The sequence below is a fragment of the Choloepus didactylus genome, chromosome 1 (assembly GCF_015220235.1).
Source record: "Choloepus didactylus isolate mChoDid1 chromosome 1, mChoDid1.pri, whole genome shotgun sequence".
Taxonomy (NCBI): domain Eukaryota; kingdom Metazoa; phylum Chordata; class Mammalia; order Pilosa; family Megalonychidae; genus Choloepus; species Choloepus didactylus.
This window is the reverse complement of record NC_051307.1, coordinates 57,907,090-57,928,580: the sequence shown is the minus strand read 5'-3', so window position 1 is coordinate 57,928,580 and position 21,491 is coordinate 57,907,090. Positions and strand designations below refer to the sequence as shown.

Genomic DNA, 21,491 nt, shown 5'->3' with positions numbered 1-21,491 from the left:
GCATTCCAAGTCTCTGCTCCCATGTATTCAACCAAGAGCAGACCATTAGTTTTTAACAATGACTTTCCTGATTTTGAATTACATCCATATTTAGAAAAGTAATATAATGATAATGATCAAGCTAAAAATGTCTTAAAATGATTTGATTTATAACCACTAGCTTCCTAACTATTATGAAATAAGGAACTGTGCAATAATCAATAGATTAATTACCATTAGGTAGCATTAAACAAAACAACAGAATTCTCATGCTTTGAAATACTGTGTAATGTCTAAGTTCAAACTCAAATTAAACTGATGTCAAATAAATAATTGTATGTTACTTTTGTTCTTGGTTTATTTCTGTAAAAACTTTTTGTGTGGATAATTTAAAAATAGATAATACGTCTAAATCAGCACACATGTAGTAGTAACACATGTAATAATAACTAACGTTCTCTAAGTTCTTCAGTGTATCAGGTACTTTACATGTGTTAACTCATTTAATCCTCATACCAACCCTTGGGTATGACTATTAGCTTAGTTTAAGAGATAAGAAAACTGAAGCAATGAGAGTTTAAGAAGCTTGCCCAAGGACACACAATGAGCAAGTGCAGAGCCAGGGTTAGTCTGAGTGCTTAACTATCTTGTTATATCCCAAAATGATACTTGGGTTTCCATTAATTTGGAGAAAATAAAAGAACACTCTAAATCTCTGTGCCATATCCTGGAAAGGCAAGGACTGGTCACTGTGTTGCTACCAAAGCTGTTTTGTCCATGAGAATTTCTAGTATTTTAAAGCTCCCATAAAGCTCTCTAATGTTCTATATAAACTGAAAGTATCAATTAAGGGAACTTATTGGAAAAACGCTTTAGAGTTTGCTTTCCCACAGCTCCCAAACATCAATTTGTGGAATTTATGTTAAGGTTCCTTTACAAACCAATTTATTTTTAATTATCCTAATCTTTTTATACAAGGATTAAAAGGACAAGGCTTTAACAGTTGAAATTTCAGTTGTAAGAGGCATGCGTGAGAACTTTTAAGAGTAGCAATGTGATATATTTTTGCAAAACCTCTACACAAGACATTAGGGAAACGATTAACACATTCTGAGTGTTTTAAGAATGAGTTCTCAAGCTTTTGGTAGACAGCATAACAACTTCGAGTTGTATTTCAAATGCTATGCTTTACACTGGCTTCAAAAGTGTCTTACAGTAACAAGTGAACAAATATTCACTTTTTGGTCTCTGTGTAACTCTGTATCAAAGAAAATTAACAAAGAAAATTAACAGAAAATTTACAAATAAAACAAACCTCTAGCTAGGATGTATTTAATGATTCCTAAACTAAATAGGTTATTTATCATGAAACTGATTTTAATGGATAAAAACATTTAAAAAATAAATCATACATGTGGTATCTAATAAACAACCCACTACCTTCTTTTCTCTCCTCTACTTGTTTTTTAGTCTTTTATGCAATACCGACCAGTTGTTTACTTAGAAAAAACATATTAAATTTTGCTAACATATTTTCTCTATCATATTTCTCTGTGCATAGAACTATGAAAAGCCAACATTGTGCTGCAAAGCAGCTTCTACTGTGCTTTCTCTTACAAGGCAAAGGAATTAATGCTGATACATGTTTTATAACAAGGCTTATCTAGCCCCATGATTTATATTTTTAATTAGCCCAGTGGCCCATGAGGGTACACATGCTGCCTTGTGGGTCTCCTGGAGGAGGCAACAGAGCAGCACAGTTTTTTTTTTGTTTTGTTTTTTGTTTTATCATGTTTCCAATTAAGGTTAAAATACACTAACAGAACAACCCCAAACCAAAAAAAGATTAAACACAGATTCATGTGGAGATTCAGCGAATTTAGCAAGGCTGTTCCTTGTTTTCAAAAATTTTCTTTGCAAGAAGAAAATGATGCTTGGATGATTCTTTTAAAAGTGTGGATAGTTTCAACTATTGGCAGATTTTGTAATAATAAAGCATGAAAATCTTTGGGGGGTGAATATGTTCTCAAAGGGGAATTTAAAAATCCATAGAATATGAAATCCAGATTTTAAGTATCCAAACTCATTCAAATTATATTAGATAAATGAAGCATTCATGCTAATGAAAAGGCATAACTAATGTCAAAGGCTAAAGCTATTTAAAGAATCCAAAAATAGAGAAGCAGAAAAGAACTAGTAAAAAAAATCTGGAGATTACTTACATAAAAGCTCTTTTAAGATTTCTCTTGTCTTTCTGGCAGGAAAAAGTAGAATTTTTCTTTATAACTGTTTAGAAGCTTGATATCAAATGCTTCCTGCAGCTCTTTTTGTACTTTTTAATGCACTGTCAGTCTTACATAAAGATGATAGTGCTCACTCATACCAATGGAGCATAATTTTATATTCAGAATTCTGAGTTCTTAAGACCCTGGGGTCCTAGTTTTATTGCCTTCCAGGGGTTCACAGGCCTCCTCAAATTGCATGTAAACATTTACATACACGAGCAAACATCCACTTTTTTGGGAGAGAGTCTATAGTCTTCGTTTGATTTTCACAGGGAGATGGCAGTAAGATTTTTCACCTGGTCCTTTAGACAACTAGGAGTCCTATTTTTGGACAGGAAACAAGATGAAATGCATAAGGAAACTGAATCCATGACCTATACCAAAATGTTAGGATCGTCTGTCCAAGGAGTCCTTAAATTTGTAAACTTGGCAATAGATTAATATTTTCATAAACTAAATGGTATTTGAAAGTTTGAAAGACACCTTCAATTTTGTGTTTCCATTCTGAAGTTTCTTATTCCAAGTGATACACTGAAGTTGTCTTCCTTAAGTTTTAAATTGTTTTGTGTATTTCTTTCTCCTCAAGTAAGCTGAGGATCTAAAAGGATGATGTACATGCTACTTGAACCCAATGACTTTAAACACTAGACTAAGCAGATTGAACACAACCTTGTAGTTTTCTGGTTAGCCTCTCTTGTGCTAGTTTAGAAGCTATCAGTATATCCTAAACCAGTGTTTTAAAATAACTCTCTGAGCACTAACTGTATTGCAACTACTTTAAAAGATTATAGGGAGTGTGAGCCACAAGGCTTTTACAATCACACAGTCGGATTGTAGTTCAACAGTTTCAGGCTATGGATAGATGAGTAGAAAAATGGGGACAAAAAAGTGAATGAATAATAGGTGGAATGGGATGCTTTGTTGTTCTTTTTTACTTTCACTTTTATTATTTTTTAAATTATTTTTTGGAGTAATGAAAATGTTCACAAATTTATTGTGATGAATGCACAGCTATATGATGATACTGTGAACAACTGATTGTACACTTTGGATGACTGTATGGGTATGTGATTATATCTCAATAAAATTACCTTGGGAAAATAAAGATTATAATGGTCCAGGGCTGTTTATAGTAGTATGACTGAAAATGCAATCACTCATGTCACCCTCTTTGTGCATCCCTTGGCTAGGAGGGTTCTGTTTGTTTGTCATTCTCTCAGTGACCTTCTGTTCTTTTCACCTATCCCTAGTCCTGAAAATTATAATCTTGGTTTCCTTCCCAGGTCTGCCTCAGGGTCCCCATCCTAGTTTTTCAATAGTTGCAGTTCTGCAGGGTTTCCTTCTGAAGGCTGCTGGTGTACAAACTTTGGAAGAGGAGTGTTCTCCAGAGAGACATGCAGCTGGGTCTTGAGTGAGGACTATCAGAGCTAGAAATCATGTAAATGGCAAGAAATAAAGAAACCAGAAGGTAGGAATCCAGAGGAAGGTTTTTCTTTTCACCATAGTTTACATTTTGAATCATTTATGTCTTTGACTTTGCATATTTAATCCAATTTTTTCCATAAACTTTACAATTAGCTCTTGATTTAAATATAAGGATGCACAAACACTCAAATGCCTTATCCACAGTAACTGGCAACATTCTCAAATGCAGAAATGTTTTAAACAAAACATGCAGCCTTCATTTAAAGGAGAGGGTTTTTTTTTTTTTCCCTGAGGATCTCTTTTGTAAAAAATGGGTATATTTGTATATATTTATTATAACAATATTTTGTTAAAGATAAAATAGGACAAATTATTATATATACTACAGAATGATATACAAAGAATTATCATCATTGAAATAACTATACTGAGTAGAAATTGTTTTGTCATAAGTGATTGATTTTGAAATGTCAAATTGTGGATCTAAAACAAAGCTACTGACTGTTTTAAGGTATGAAAATATGAAGAAATGAAAGAGTCTACTTTATTTTTCTGGAAACTGAACTTTGATTGTATATAAAAGGTATGTACTTTTCCACTGTTGATTTCCACCTAGAAATCATATTGAGTTCCAAACAATTTCCTTAATTCATTGTATATTCCTTCAAAATCTATCACCCAGTCTTATAAATTTGCATTACTACTTTTCTTCAGTCTTCCATATGCACCAAAACTTGATAATATATCACTGGATCCTAGATTTTGTGCAGTTTCAACCTTATTTATTATACCTGATTCACTTCTAACATCTAAACCATATGCCTTCTGAATAAAAGGAAAATTTTGACTGGGTAATAGTGCATAGATACTTGCCTTGACTCCATATCAGATAGGATTTCACATGAAATATGGAAAGAAAAATATTGATAATCATTGTTAATGAACTACGAAGACATTTTAATATTAGCTCAGGACTATAAGTACTCTGCTTTAGCAATGGTGCAGTTGGATATTGGTTTACAGAAAAATGGATTGTAAACTCATTTCCTAACATGGATAGTAAGAGTACAGTAAAGTGACTAGGAAAAGGTTTGGCTACTCGCATAGAGGGCTCGTCCAAAGTTCTTTCCAAAGGGTAAAGAAATAAACAATATTAACATTATTACTAATTGTATACTTAGTAATTGCAAGTCTGCTTTAAAAATTTTTTTAAATTGTGGTTACATATATATAAAACACCAACTTCACAGTTTTAATCATTTTTAAGTGTATAATTTGGTGGTATTAATTACTTTTACAATGCTATGCCACTATCACCACTTTCCATTATTAATTTTTTTCATCTAAAGCAAAGCAAGTCTTATTTTTCACTTGTGTCAACATGTGTCCATATTTCTGCTGTTATTTGATTCAGAGTAAGTAGAAATGAAGTCTCCTGGGAGTGCCAAAACAAGAAAGTGAAGACAGTTACTCACTCTATCTTTGTCATTTCCGTTGAACCTAACACAACACAAGCAATGAAGAGAAACACAGGTAACTGTGTTAAAAGAGCTTCTATGTTTATTGTATTGTACTTAAAGCATAGGCAGGCCAGCCAAGATTGTGTTTCAGAATAGCCCCTAAACAACTAAAGAGGGGTGACATTAACCATAAAGGAAGTATCTGGGAGACCTTCAAAGCTGACTTTTTTTTTAATGATAGCTAACAATTAAGCAATACTATGTGCCAGATCCTGTCCTAAATACTTTACAGCTATTATTTTATCCTCAATACTACCTATAGATAAGTACTATGAATACCCCTATTTTACAAATGGGGAACTGGAGGCACAGAGATGTTACCTAACTTGTTCTAGGTCATATGGAGGCAAGACTGGGATTTAAACAGTCAGCCTGACTCCAGAACCATGCTCTTAACCAAGAAACCACATTGCCAACATTGACTTTTTCCTCCCAGAACCTATCTGTTTCTAAATCCCACATACTACTCTTGCATATACTTCCTTCCACACACTTAACTTATAATTGAAAAATTTATTACTTTAAGGCTTACATTTGAGTAAAAATAAAATAAAATATAATAATTGAAATATTATCAAATCTCCCACAACTGATATAAATATGTAAGCTAAGCATTTGTTGGTCCAATCATACTCAACCCAGGATATTTTCTGATTATCGGTAATGAAAATGTTTTTACATTTTATAAATGTCTAATTTCATAAGACACTTTCCAATGTTCAGTTCTTATGTAAATTTAAGATGCCACATGATGTCAGTTATTAATGCTATGAAGTGACAGAGAAAACTGAATCAACAAAACTTTCATATATTGCTATATAATTATCATTGCACAATCTTATTTCTCAATGTCTTTATTATTGTCAATCCTGCTTTTGTTTGTATATGGTAAGCATACGAAATTTTCAAAAATATAAAGGATTTGACTAAAGGTGGTGTCTGTCATAGGTAAGCCACAAGTCTCAGACTCTATGTATAATCAGTACTCTGGAATATGAAAAAATGTTCTATCCCACTTTCAAGTACTGTTTGACCACAGAATTAAATAAAAGAAATGACTAGGAGCAAACAGAATGTGCTTATTATCATTTTAGAAATTATGCTTGATAACATATTTAAAAGAGTGACATTAATTCTTTTCAAGGAGGTAGGATTTAGTTTTAATAGGGAGGAATACAGTGGAGAAGACTGTGGTGTAAAACATATAATTAATTAGAATGTCATTCTGATTTCTCCTCTCCTTTCCCATCTTCTCTTTCCTCCCCTCTCATCTCTTCACTCCCCTCCCCTATCTTCTCTCCTTTTCGCTGTTTTTTTTTATATCATTGGGTGATTACTATATGAAATGCATTGTATTAACCATTTTGATATACTTGCTATTCATCTTGCTGCTAATTACTTATTGGTGTTTTTCTCCATCTGAAACTAAGACTAATAACCTTTTTACTGTGATCTTTTTAAAAATAAGAAACATGAACAATAGGAACTGTTTACATAAACAGTTCTTGGTAGCACAGTGTGATGTGAGTGCAAAAAAAAACCTTATTTTACATAAGACTGTCACATATCTCATTTGCATTTGATTAAGGTAAATAATGGAACTACATTATCACCATCATTAGAACAAGCTTTGTAATTCCTTGAATAACACAGCAAATATCTTATGGGACCCTGAAAATACTGCTGTATATATAATCAGTTGATTAAAAACAAATTAATTGTTGCCCAGTGGGCAGTGACCTTCAGCCAACTGTTTAAAGTGGAGGTCAGAGGAAGAACTGCGTCCTGCTCTGAAAAAGGGTCATCAGTTCAACTATTAGGATTTTGTTTGTTTTTCAAATATGAAATTTAGGATTATTTTGTTTTTCAAATATGAAACTTAGGATTTTGTTTGTTTTTCAAATATGAAACTTAATGAAGAACTTCACACGATTACTTCTTCATTCCTCTTTACATAAAATTATGAAGGAAATTCTTGGAAAATAAGCTATAGTTGAATGAGACGGGATAAATACTGCCTTTGAAATGGTAGAAGTCATTACTGAAAAATACTGGAGAAAGTGTGCAAGGATCACTTATCAAAGTGATATAAGTTATGAAAAGTAAGTCGAGTTAATTTCATTTTGAGGGAACAGGAACAAGTTTAAATCTATACATTTTTTATGAAGCAATTTTGTTACACCTGATTTGTATGTAAGCCATGAAAACTGAACGAGTTTCTTTCCTATGAAAGCTGGAGGCAAATTTGGCCTAAAGCCTAGAAGAAATGAGTGTAGACTGTTCTTTTAATCCCTCTCTGGAAAGTTGTTTCTGTGTTTGTATTGTGGAAAAATCATCTTACTTCTATCATTCTTAGTGGCTAAATAACAAGGGTTATTATTTTTTTTTAGCAGTGATGTTGAATAATTCAAGTCACTACTAAACTTCATAATGTCATTTCTGCCAAACATATTTAAATCCACTAAGATTTGTCATTAAGTGTTAAGTGTTAAGCCATTAAACTACTAATCATCTGTTCATCACCTCAATTCTAATAACCGAGATATTAATTATATAAGTGAAATTTTTTATATTTGCAGTTAATTCTGACTGACTGGTTTATATAACAACTTCTTTCCAATGCTTTGTAACAACAACAAAAATTCCTGTGCAATTGATACAAGATCTGTTCTAGGGAGAAATAAGGTGGCATGACACCCGTTAGAGTTAAAATTGCTAATCTTGTGGTTCACATAACTTTGGCTTCTACCGTATCAGTGGTATTGTTGGCTACCAAGCCTCAACCCACTTAAAAATTATCCAGTGGGCATGTTTGGTGTTTGTTACTTTTTTGTTTGTTTGTTTTAATTAAGTGGAGAAGGGTAATAAACCTAGGCTTTGTTACTATAATTTTGCTAAGAAAAGCAAGATATGTGTTTTTGTTTATTTAATATCCCACTTTTTTCTAGGATGTTAGGATTTTCAAATGTTTCCATTAAATGGTGTCTGGGCTAGTTTCCCTGAATACATTGATGACATTACCTTAGATCAATTAAATTATGTTTTGCTAGCATTATATTACTCCCCATTCTTTACTCCTCTAAGAATCAATTTCCTAACTCTGTTTTGTTAAGATGAATGTAAAATATAAAGTGGGTTTGGGTTTTTCAGGTACAATGGAGGAAGGGAGTTGGACATTTTACTAAAATGACAGGGAAAGAAACAATTTGTGATTAAAATAATTCCATGGATAACCCACAAAGTGATTTACTAGACTTTGAAATTGCATTTTAAAATGCACAAAATCCTATATTTTGTTTCTCTCATTGATAAAATTTGGCTTTGTTCAGAAAGATTGTTAATTTTATGTGTCTACTTGACTAGGCTATCATGTCCAGTTAGGTCAAACACTAGCCTAGATTTTTGCTGTTAAGGAATTCTGTGGCTGTGGTTAGCATCTACAATCAGCTGATTTTAAGCAAAGGAGATAACTCTTTTATGCATAAGTGTACCTAATCCAATCGATTGAAGGCCTTAAGAGTAAAAAAAGTAAGGTTACTTGAGGAAGAAAGAAATTCTGTCTCAATACTACAACATTAATTTTTCTCTGGGTTTCCAGCCTGGAAATCCTCCCTTACAGATTTCAAGTTTGCCAGCTCCAGTGCCCACAACTGCATGAGCAAATTCCTAAAAATAAATATCTTAATATGATATAAATATTAATTTGGTTCTGCTTCTGTGGAGAACCCTGGCCTATATAATCAGATTGGTATTTTTAGGGAGAATTGTGCATTAATTTCTTTTCTTAAAAATTTCTGCCATATAACACAAAGGGAGACCTTTAATATAAACCATGAACTATAGTTAATAGCACAAGTGCAGTTATAGTCTTTTGAAAACTTAACAAACATACCACATTAAGGTGCTAAGGTGTAAGGTGTTAATAATAGGGGTGTACATGGGAACTCTGTATTTTCTGCAAATCTACAACTTCTCTAATAAAAAAATAATTTGCCAGATTTGCTACTTTCTGGCTTTTCTTCAAATCATTTTTCTTAGGGGAATGAAACTTTAATTAAATTTCTATAGACTTACTCAGATATGAAATTATTCTTTCTGTGGACAACACTTAATATTTTATTTCTCTTTTCTGGCCAATTCTGAGTAGCTAAGTGGCTTAAATCAATTCTTGTTTTACTCTTAAATTGCAATCTCTAGTTCTTACTATGTGTAATCTTTTTTCTTTTGCTAATTGGGTTATCAGATTACAGATCCTTCTTCCCCTTCTTTTATGCTATTGCCACAGCATTAGTTATCATAAATGTGATTGAGGCACTAAAAGAAAAGTCACTTGCATTTCTTTTCAACAACGTATTTTTAAAATACTCATTTTTGAAGTGTAGGACTACCAGCTATAAGCATAGTCCTATTTCTGTATATGGCGGCAGAAAACTTCAGCTGAAATACCTACCAGCAGGAATCCTGGGGGGCAAAGATCCTCCCCCTGGCACTGGATGCGGTGCCTGGATGCTATTTAAAAACCCCGCCCTCAGGAAGCTGGGGCAAAACGCCTCCACCCCAATGGCCGGAAAGGATCCTTTTAGGAGATAAAAATTGACAGTAATCAATGTCTCCTTCGTGGAAAAGTTGTTGATCATTTAATTGGAATAGAACATAAAATCAATAAAGACAGTGTACCTCCATTTAAAGGAATGGAAAGTTTTTTATCCATACATTTATAAAGTCAAACTATTTCTTAAAAGACAAGCTACTCTTAGTGTCAATTAGAGCAACAGAAGGCTACGATAAAATTTCTAAACTTACACTTAGAACATAAAGTCCTGCTGTGGAACAACAAAATGGATATAAATAGTAGCCATTAGTACTGTCTATTTGCAGAATTCACATCCATGAGAAGAAAACAGCCAGAACAGGATCTGGGATCTACTCTGCACCAAAAGGAGCAGTGCTTTACTCTATAGGTCTATAAATGTTAGTGCTTAAAATAAGGAAAACTTTTACATATTTTAGACATTACATGTGTTTTTGAAATAGTGATGAGAAAATCAATGTACACACTTCTTAGTTTGTTACTTTTTTTCTATTAAGGACAATACACAAGAGTTTGCAAAGGTAGAACCATATGCTTTTTCATTTTAAAGAAACATATTGTGAAATGGAAAAAAAGAAAAGTAAATTGGAAATTTGTCCATAAAATTACATAATGAATCATAGAATAAAAGAACAGTAGAGTTGGAAAGGACTTTAGAAATCATCCAGTCAAAACCCCTCATTTTATAGATGAGCAAATTGGAGAGGGGAAGTGACTGCACATAGCTAGCAGATTTCCAGGATAAAATTTTTCCACTATAAAATGAAAAAATAATGTGCCAGGTTCTATTTATGGACTTGCTATTTTTTGAAAATGAGTTAGAAACCTTGCACTTTGACATTGTACATTACAATCTGGTGTCTCAATGACCTGAAAGACACTAAAATCACTCAGAAAGAAATTTAATATACATATGATATCAGTGCATGGGTAGCAATGGTAACTGATACATCCTATCTTAAATCAGAATAATACCTAAAAGCAAGTTAACACTGATAGTTCAAAGGAATGCATCTCATTGGGGACCTCTGGAACTTCCCTCAGGACCACGATTTTCTCATGTTGAGGCCCTCTTTCCACACTCAGATTTAGAAAGGCATGGAAAAGTTGTGTTTATTTGTGGAGACTTCACTGTTCCTTGACAAAAAATTTCCACTTAAAAGCAGTTAAAATTTGAGGCTTCGTTGAACTTTGACAGATTAAAAGGATCTTTATGCTACATTCTATGTATCTTGTTTCTATGGAGAAAGTTGTTGTTAAAGAAAAGCCAGCATTTCTTAGATTTTTTTTATGAAGGGGCAAAGTTACAATGTATGTCTTATTGGCTGAGGCCCATTCATTGCATATTGGATTAAAGAAAGCATAGAAAGAAAATCATACACAGTCTTGCTTTGTTGTTGATTTTAAATAGTATTAGTAAAATGGACTTGTCAGGCAGTGCTGGGGTCCCTTAAACATTAAGTGTGGCAAAAGTGCCAAGTGGTAGGCTACAAAGTAATTCTCAACCACCAGTGAAACTAATTTCTCCTTTGTTACTGCCTGGAATATTTATTATAGAACACAAAGTTAATACGCGCCTGTGTGCAACGCTTCCCACCAAGCATTTACCATATTGCAATGTTTCATCACTGAGAAAAATGCTCATAACCAAGGTGCTTCACTGAATATGAGGTGGAAGTAATTATATCATGTATTTATATGACATTCTTATTTAAAGTTACAAAAAGAAACAATGTTGTTACAACAGGGAAAATAATTACAAAAAAGTTCAGATTTTATTATATGTAGTAAAAAACTGAAATAATACAATTTTAGCTGATTATGGATTTATTGAATTCATGTAATAGAAAGACTGGTTCAAGAATATTAGAACATAAAGAAAAAGAATAATATAGTCATGTGCAAGAAAGAAAAAAAGGATATAAATGAAATTATCTTAAAGGAAATTTGAAGAAAATCAAGAACATGTGAAGCAGTGATGCTAAAAGTATTAATATAGTAATATACCATTAGAGATTTTTATTTGAGATTTTGTTATTTGCCAACATTATTCAAAACTGTTAACTTAGAAAAGAAGCCCATTATTTTAACTTCTTGAAAGAAACTAAATACAAATATTATTTTATTGCTATGATTACATTGATTACTGTTTTTGTTGTGACAGCCTGTCATATTTGATAGCAGCTTTTACTTCTCTAAACTTGCTGCATCATTTGTAATGGCTTTATGCTTTTTTTACAATGGGTTAAAAGGTCTTTCATTTATTGTAGCATCTATTCCTTAAAAAAACTGTCATTTTTTATATCTGGAAAAAAAAAACAAAAAAGCTGGTGTATATGAATGCATGACTGGTTAAGTATCATAAATCTGAGATGCCAGGATGTGATGTTGGCATCATATTATGTCTAAAATAGGCCAGGTAACTGGGCATCCTGTATTTTTATTTGCTAAATCTGGCAACCTTACTTTAATGTTATTTCAAACACTTACAGATATCAGATAGAGGAGAGACACTATTAACTGCTTCTGTAGGATAAACTAACATAAGACACTCCATGCAGGGAGCACTAGAAATTATGACTGGGAGGAACGTTACCGGTGTTTAGTAAGCAGGGTCATGAATGCTGAGGATGCTGCAATAAACGGAATATTCCCTGAATAAAGCAGAATTCTCTCAAATTTATAGTAGTGCCCACTGAAGAGCATTGTATGAGAGTAATAAATACTAAGAAGCATTTGCCAATTAATAGGTCATAAAGAGTTCACAATATGAAAAAAACAGAACTGACCTATCTGCATTCTGACATCTGGCCTGGATAATTAATGGAGGATTCTGAGAACTGAAATTATTGGAAAGTGAGGTGGTCTATAGAATGTTTATGAATTACCAGTTTTCAAATAATTATAATGTAATAAAATACACTTAACACTGAAACTCTATGAAGCAAAATCCCATTTTTAATTTACACTGCAGAGATCTACCTGAAATAGCTTTACACGTGGAAATTAGATATTGCTAAAAAGTTGTGTGTAAGATAAACTAACCATGACCTTAAACTCTGTGTCTCAATCTCTTCATCTGTAAAATAAGAATAATAACTAATATCTTGGAATTATTTGTGAGGATTCGATGACAGTAAATTTTCATAAATGTAAGCAGGCATTATTACTTAATATTCTGATGTTTTGGGAAAAAAAGAAACTTCTTTAGGTGGGAAATTGAGATAAACATTGCTGAAACAGAAGAAAATCCTTCCTTGAATATTATTTTTCAAAATCTAATTTCAGAAAAGTTTATTAATTGGGCAATAGTGCTATAAATATGAACTTTAGATGTACAACTCTTTCAAACTATGTTTATTACATTATATTTTTTCAAGTACTTATTTTGATCTATGGGGAGACCATGGATACATTGACTTAAATACAAACAATTTAGAGTTGAAAACTTAACATGCACATACTTGTGCACATAAACACGGGTTTGAGGTAATGCAGGAAGATTAATTTGTTGGTTACTGTGTTTGGTCCTCCTCTGTTATATCATATTCAATGGTGAGTTTACGCCAGTGTTTTCCAAAATTGGGGTGGGAGAGTGAATGAGCAGAGTGCATAGAAGATGATATATTGGGCAGCAGGAAGAAAATACCTATTCATTCTTTACTACCTACTTTTGTAATTGCTATTGTTTGTATTAGTTTTGTAAATCTACATAATATAATACCATACTGGTTCAAATAAATTAATTATAAATAATATATGTTCATGATATCCCCTGGGGAGTGTGTTCAAACATTTTTGTTCATGGAGATGCGATAAGAGACTTTTGTTTAAACAATAAAACATTGAGCAAATGCTAAAGTATGGATGAAATAAATTACATCAAGGGCTTGAGCAATGAGGGCAGGGCCTCGATTTTCCCTGGCCCAAGTTCAGCTGATGTTACCCCTGATACAGTGGTCTTCATATTTTCTTTAGAAAATATGTAATGAAGACCCAAATAAACATAGAATATGGCAAATCCTTCTCTTCAACTCTTAAAGTGAGTTCTTTATCAACTAAATTACAAAGAGTGGAGATGATATAATCAGTTCTAAAAATTAGTAGGCCACAAAAATCACTGGGAACAGTTTTAAAAATATGGATTTGCCTTACTGTTATAACAAACTAGGCCCTAAATATGTAGCATTTTGTGTATATTGTGCCTTTGTTTGATGTGATTATTTGAAATCAGGTATCATAATAACCTGAACTTAAAATCATTAATATGTAAACTGAATATTATTTCAAGATATCTTCATTTCATTCCTTCTATTTTATATTTTAAGAGTTTTATAACAGTTATAACAATACAATAAATATAGTAAAGTAGTGTATATATATATATACACATATATATAAAATGGCATAAATAAGTGAATTAATATTGCTACAGTGGAGAGTTTCAGCTAAAAAAAGTTTACTCATAGGCATGTGACCAAACATTTGAAGAACTGAAAACTGAGTGTGCATGCATTTAGAGTAGCAATCTTTTCCTCATCCTTGACTTCCCCTGTTGAGTTGTATAACAGGTACATAGTAACCATTCCATAACTGTGTGTTTTGGATTAATGATAACACCTCTGAGCCACAGTAACAGTAACTTCAGTGTGCAAAGATAATGCTGTCTGATAAACCAAATGCCATGCCAAGGGTTGTTTTCCCTGAGGAATGCCACTTTTGAACCTTTGAAGATTCTCTTTCCCTCATTTCACTTGTTCTCTGTCAGACTGTGTGTTTCCCTCCATTCTTTGTGTATCTAATGGCTTCTTTCCTATATGTCCCTCTCTTTTTCTATTTATATCTGTTCTTCCTACTTTGTTTCTCCTCTTAACATCTCTTCTTAAACCTTGATAAGAAGCTGAAATACAGAATTTTTAAAGATTTTTTTTGCCAAAGCTATGCTTCCTGTTATTTATTTCAAAAACTATATTGTTGAGCATACTTGCATATCTTTGCCTTCAAAACAGGAAAAAGAAGAGATGGAAGGAGAAAGTAAAAGGGAGAGAAAGAATTGAAATAACCCACGTTCTATAGACACACACAGGAATTTCCTCCTAAGTGCCTGTCATTTTCCCAGCTGAAAATAAGAAAATTAAAAAGATATTCTAGTCCTCTAGTAAGGCAAAACCGGGATAACATTTTGGCTGGCATAGTTGCTAATTGTAGATCTCTTCTCAAAAATAATCACAGAGTAGCATTTTAAAAAAATGCAAGAAGTTCCTTTTTTTTCTTTTAAATCATATGGGATTAAAAAAAAAAAAAAGCAAAAGTTTTATACTTCCAGTTTTCAACTCCCTTTTACTTCTAAATGTTGCATTCCAATTTGGGTTAAAACCTAACCTTCCAAAGCTTTCCTTCCAGAGCTCTAATAAGAGGCTATAAATCTTCTCATGTTTTCTAGAATGTTCAATTTTGGTAATTTTCCACTTTAAACTTTACTGACCCACCTATCGCTTCTGTGTATGGGACTGCTGAGACCCTAGAATGCCCGTTATGGACCCATCGGCCTCGGCAGCCCTCCTTGGGATGTGGGGAAGATGCCCGTGCTCCCGTACTTCATAAAGTTAATGTGCTTCCTTCAGGGGAGGCTGCAGCAGGGTGAAGCAGGGCTGCCTTCACCATCCCAGGGCACACAGGGCAAGTGCAGGCCCAGAGCAAAGAATTAAAACCACTGGCTGCAGTAGCAGCAAGCCTTGGCTGATTTCACCTTTATTCATGTAAACAGCCACTCGTCATTCTCCTTGATAGCTCAGTTATTAATCATTTATTCTTTCAACTTCCTTTGTTCTGTTGCAGTTTAAATGTTAAAATGGTACGAGGATGCTGACATTCAAGGTAATGGCGTAATGGTGCTTGGAGTGATCGAAGGTACACTTTTGAGAAAAGTTCTAGGACAAGAACTGTTTCAATTTACAACATAATTAAATGTTTATTACAGATTTATAGGAAAATATAAACATAGATGTTACACTATGTAGTTTAGATTCATGAAAAGAATGAAACTTTAAAAAAATTATTAAAAATAGCCCTTCAGTGCTTCAGACCTCTCTTCTGAGAATTACAAACTCTAAGAATGTTAACATTTAAAATGAGTCTCAGATTTGATGGTTGCATGTGGTAATTTGACTAAATTTCTTAGGAGTATTGATAGTAACTTTGGAAGTATCTTAGATGTGTGTTCTTTCATTTTGCAGGTTTCATATGCTTGCTGAAGGTCTTTCATAGAGAAAGTACATACTAAAAATTATTTCTGTAGAGCTGGCATTTAGTGGTACTATGATATTTAATATATAGGTAAACAAAGACCAAGTACTCAGTTATAATAATTTATAGCATTGCTCATTCTCTTTTCCACTAAGAGAAGAAAGAAGAAACTATAAACTCATTCTATTTGAGTAAATGCTTCCTAGTTTTTCTGTGATTACGGATGAAGCCGAGCACTCACTAAAAGTCACATTACCAGTGAGAAAGACCAGCAACACTGAGAAGAGGCATTTTCACGTAAGGCATTGGAAGAATGCATCTTGCACTCCACGGAGACCTTTACTTTTGCGTTTCTTTAACTGATAACGTGCAGTCTGGGAATGACTAAGCTGTCTGCCCTGACTAGCTTGGTAAAGAAAGGATTACTGCTTGATTGTGATGTATTACATAGGCTAGCTGGGAGCCCACTGTGGTCTCCTCTAACTTGATCAGAAGGTGCACAGAATAGGGTCTCATAAATACAAGTTGCATAAGTGAAAAAATGAATGATCAAATGAAAAGTGACAAATTGCTCCTTAGGTAAATATCTTGCTAGGACCTGGGGAAGCACTCCACCTGCTTAACTGCTTCCTAGGCTAATAGTAACTTTATAATGCTTAGAGGAAAGCAAATAATTTTCTCCCTGTGAAAGGGAACTCTTTATCAATAAGTCATTCATTTTAAATTTTGTTCATTCATTCACTTATTCATTTATTCAATAAATATTTATTGAAGCATCTACTCTTTGCCTGGCACTACAACACATTTCTAATGAGAAAAAAGGAAATCAAATAATTTTTTATATGACACCACTTTTTTCAAAAATGATTCTGAGCTAGCCAAAGACACAATCACAGAATTTTGTTACTTTCTAAATGCTTAAAAATCAAATTATCCTACAATTAAATTAGTATTTGCTTCTTTAGCTACCCACACAGTTAACTTTGACCCAGATTCTTCAGCACCAAATATAATTAAAGACCATGGAGTCATAACTGTTTTCTTTTTGACTTTTTTTTAATCCTTCAGGTTACTGCAATATAAATTTTATAGATTTCTCTTTCTGTTGATGTTCAAGAGGTCAATAAAAGTATTGAAGCGTAAAGGGCAGTTTCATGGCTAGATTTTTATGAGCTATTTCTTTAGTGCTTTCAAAAATACAAATTCAGCTTCCCCTGAGTTATTTTTAAGCTTGTAGAATTTGTAAGATATGTATGATAAAATTATCCTTGTTGCAGACTACTTTAAGAAATATAACAGCAACAGGGAAAATTAAAATATTTTCAAGCTGATTAAGAATAAGATATTTAACAAAAACACATTTAAATTCATACTGAAAATAGAAGTTCCCTGACTTTCATAAGGAAATATTTTAAATGCCTAAGTTCCCTCACCTATAAACTTTCCTAATCTTCTTTGGATTAAGTGTATATTTTCTCCAAGTGCGGATTATGTTCAGTGGCTACACCTATGTTTATATTAAGTGGTAGTTGGAATAATAAAATACCAAAAATGTGTGCTGAATAAATTTGCAATCTGCTAATATATCATCCAGTTTAAAAGTAAAAACATTCAAGCTTGAGGCTAGGCAAAACTTTGAATTCTGACTGCCATTCACTAGCTGATTAATCTTGGACAAGTTATTTACTTTCTTGGATGCTCAGTTTCCTCATTTGAAAACAAAGCTGATAATAAATATATCACCTATATTTGTTTACAGTGAACCATATGGAAATTATCTATTAATAGCTGACAATAAGTGATCAATAAGTAAGGAATAAGCATTTCTCCTCCTTCTCCTTTGCCTTCTTAATTCCCTAAATTTGACCTACCACTTCGTGTCTCCATGCCTCCATGATGATCTCTGCCTAGAAGGTTCTTCCACTCTGGTAGACATCATTCCCTCTGTCAAAACGTGCCTGACATACCTGGGGAGAACTTACTGTACTCTGTGCCCCATATGATCTTAGGTATAATGGTAGATATAGGACACTATCATATGATATTTATTTGTTGACAGTTTAGTGGTGCTAAACTCAAGTGCCTTAAGGGGCTTGTCAGGTACAACAATAAGTACAGGAGATTTGGTGACAAAGACACTGAGTTGAACTGAAGGGTAAAAGCTCTAGCTAAAGACAATGAATTTGAATGTTAAAGGGTTTCAACAACACTGAGAAATCAAATACAACACATCTCTTCACTAACTTCAATCTGTGGGTTGCTAGTTGGTGATGTTTGGTTTACATTTTTGTCTTCCTCACTAGGCTGTGGGTTCTTAAGAACAGGGATGAATCATGGCCATTTCCAGGCCCAGAGTTTGCGTGTGATCAGAGCTAAGTGTAACATTTGTGGAAATGAATTAAAATAATATTTCAAAGGTAGTTCCCCTTTATCTGGACAAATAGACTGAGTTTTCTTGATGTCAGAGCATGTATATATACTCTGAGGTAACATAAATGTCCTAAAAAATGTTTGTGTATAATTATTAACATTCAAAGAAATTTATGACATTCCACTTTAAATGCTTATGCAGAACCAGCATCCACCTGAATGTAGTTTAGGAACCTGGGACAGATTACGTTTCTTTAATCTAAGAAGGAGTGAGCTGAACTTGAAAAGCATGTCCTCTCACTGAGCCACCACACAGGCCAGTTAATTCCCACCCAGATTTTCCTTTCTGGGGTTAGACTTTTAAACTATGTGTCCTTTAAAATCGCTTTTACCCCACAGAATCCAAGAAGTCAGCTAAAGAGCTGCTAAGCAGCATTTATCAAAGTGTATAGGAGATAGATCTATTTAGCTTCACAGCCAAAGTGTGCTATATATTTAATATTTATGAACTGTGGGTATATCTGTCACATTATTACAGAGAGGTTTACACCTTTAGCACACTTGATAAAGAGGTCATGAAGCAGTACTGAGTTTCCAGCAGATAGGCTGCATCTGCTTATTTGTAATTTTCCAAAGCTGCCCACAGACCAGACTAGTCATTTGTTGTAAACATGTACCCTGTTGTCACATATATCGCATTATTATTCTCTCATATACAAAATACGAAAGGGAATGTTCTGGATTTAGTTTCATTGGCAGATATTAATTATAACACCCTTGGCTGTATCATATACAAACAAATGGGTTAATACACACCAAATATTTCTTATTTAATATTAAGATATTTAAATTCCTATCAAAATTTCATTCACTTTTCTCAGGAAGAATGGAATTTGGCATCTATATGGTGTGTGTTTAGTAATCATCATTTTGAAAATTGTATTGGTCTTGAAAATAATCAGGGAACACAATTGGTCTTGAGAACAACTGGGAACAGCCAACAGAAAACAAAACTAAGACCCTAATGATTTTACACTCAATCTTGATACAATAAATGACTGGGGGTGGCACCACCTAGTAGTGATGGTGGTGGTGGCAAAGACACTTGCTTGAGGTACGCATGTGGATATTTCCTTTTATGCCCCTACCTGCAACCACACCTGGTATAAACACTTAGGAGGACAGCTCTCCAAGTTCTGCCAAGTTAGATCATGCCACTCCTCAGTTTAAAAATTTCAAAAGCTCCCTCCCGCTGAGAACTAACTCAAAACATATGATTGGCTTCAAAATCCTTTGCAATTCAGAACAAACCCTCCTTCACTTTTTACTCCAAACATACAAGAATATCCATTATTTGTATGTGTTACTCATTTTCTTGCTACCATGCCTTTGCCCACACTGCTCCTTTTACCACAAAGTGAGAGGTCTTTGCCTGATCCCTTCTAAATGTCCTGCTTAAGTGCCACCTCCTCTAAAAGGCTTTCCATTTTGCTGCTGCTGGAAAATCTCGCCTTCACTTGTGCTCCCTCAGCAACAATGCTGCAATCTAACTCCACAGGTGCTGGAGTCAGAGGAATCATTTCAAAACTTTGCTGGGCCATGCTTGTTGAACCCTTTTATGCAAGTCACTCAACTTCACTGAGCCTCAGTTTCCATTTCTGTGGTACGTGGTGAGGACAATGATACAAGGTGATATTTATAACATGCCTGGCACAAAGTAGTCATTGAAGTAAAGCTTCACTATCAACCTTTCTTTGCTCTTTTCCCTCTGTCCCTTGTAATGTTTATTATATTTTGCCTTGTAGCATAGTTGTTTCTATTCAAGACATATCTTAAGTTTCTTGAAGAAGCTTCTCATTTTTATATTTTCAAAAGAACTTGGGATAGTATGTTACATATAGGGGTCAACGGCAAAGGTAGTGTTTAAAAACAGGAATTATAAAGCATATCCATGTATCCCTTATTCAATGACAATGTTATTGGGGGTTTAGATAGCAACTTCTAATGGAGAGACCACAGAATTCATGCAGTAAGTTTAGGAAGTTATTAGAATGCTATTAGAGTCATAAAAATGCTATGATATATAGAGCCACTCTCACTGGCTCACATGTTCTTTGATTCTCAGACAGAGAGATGAATAGACACTCAATGACACAAACAGCCAATCATGGGTCTTCCACACACATACTTCTCATTTCTCTTAGTTTTACATATGCATCTATTTATATATTTCAGGGAGAGAGGAAGAGAACATCTTGAGGGCAATGTAATTTGGACTGTTTATTTAAGCATGAGAGAAAAGTGAAGGAAAGAGTTAGAGATGATATTCTCTGAGGAAGGAGAGGAGACTGACTCAGCAGTCATTCTCCATGGGCCTAACTTTCCTAGATATGAGTCAGTCGATTCCATGTCAACTATAGCCTCAAGAAAAGTGAAACAGTTTATTGGACTCTACGTTCAAATAATAGCTTAAGTGATGAGCTTGAAACAGGCATTATTCATTTTAATGAATCTTTTAATTTTTATGGAGGCTATTCCTTTTCTTAAGCTTGATGCCTTTGAGGCCTATAGTAATTTAATTTTCAGGTCTGACCTGAAGTAACACTTATTCCTGATAATAGTAGAGAAAATGTAAACAAGGCCAAAGAAGCCTGATTTTATTACTCTTAAGCCACATGAACTGGGGCACGTCAAAAGTGCTTGAAATAATATTCCCATTCAACATCTGTTTTCATTTCCTAGGCTGCTCAAAGCAATAAAAGGAAATGATCTGGCTTAAGCACTGGTAATTTATTAGCCTACAGTTTTGAGGCTGAGAAAGTGTACAAATCAAGGCATTATCAAGGTGATGATTTCTTCCTGAAGACTGTCTGCTGATGATCCTTGGCTTCTTTGCCACATGGCAAGGAACAGTGGCATCTGCTGGTCTCTCCCTTCTCTTCTGGATTTCATTGTTTTCAGCTTCTTGCCTCTGTGGCTTTCTCTCTCTCTATATATATATTCATACCATTTATAAAGGACTCAAATAAGAGGATTAAGACCCATCTGAATGAAGTGGGTCACCCCTTAACTGAA

At 33.7% G+C, this 21,491-nt stretch overlaps 1 protein-coding gene across 1 annotated transcript in view; it reads right to left on the bottom strand.

Annotated features, from left to right (window-relative positions):
• EPHA6 (EPH receptor A6) overlaps positions 1 to 21,491 on the bottom strand; it is a 1,002,097-nt gene that overhangs the window by 195,409 nt on the left and 785,197 nt on the right. The window contains 1 exon segment of the mRNA XM_037834014.1: positions 9,660 to 9,785. Within this exon segment, the coding sequence (XP_037689942.1) occupies positions 9,660 to 9,785 (126 nt within the window).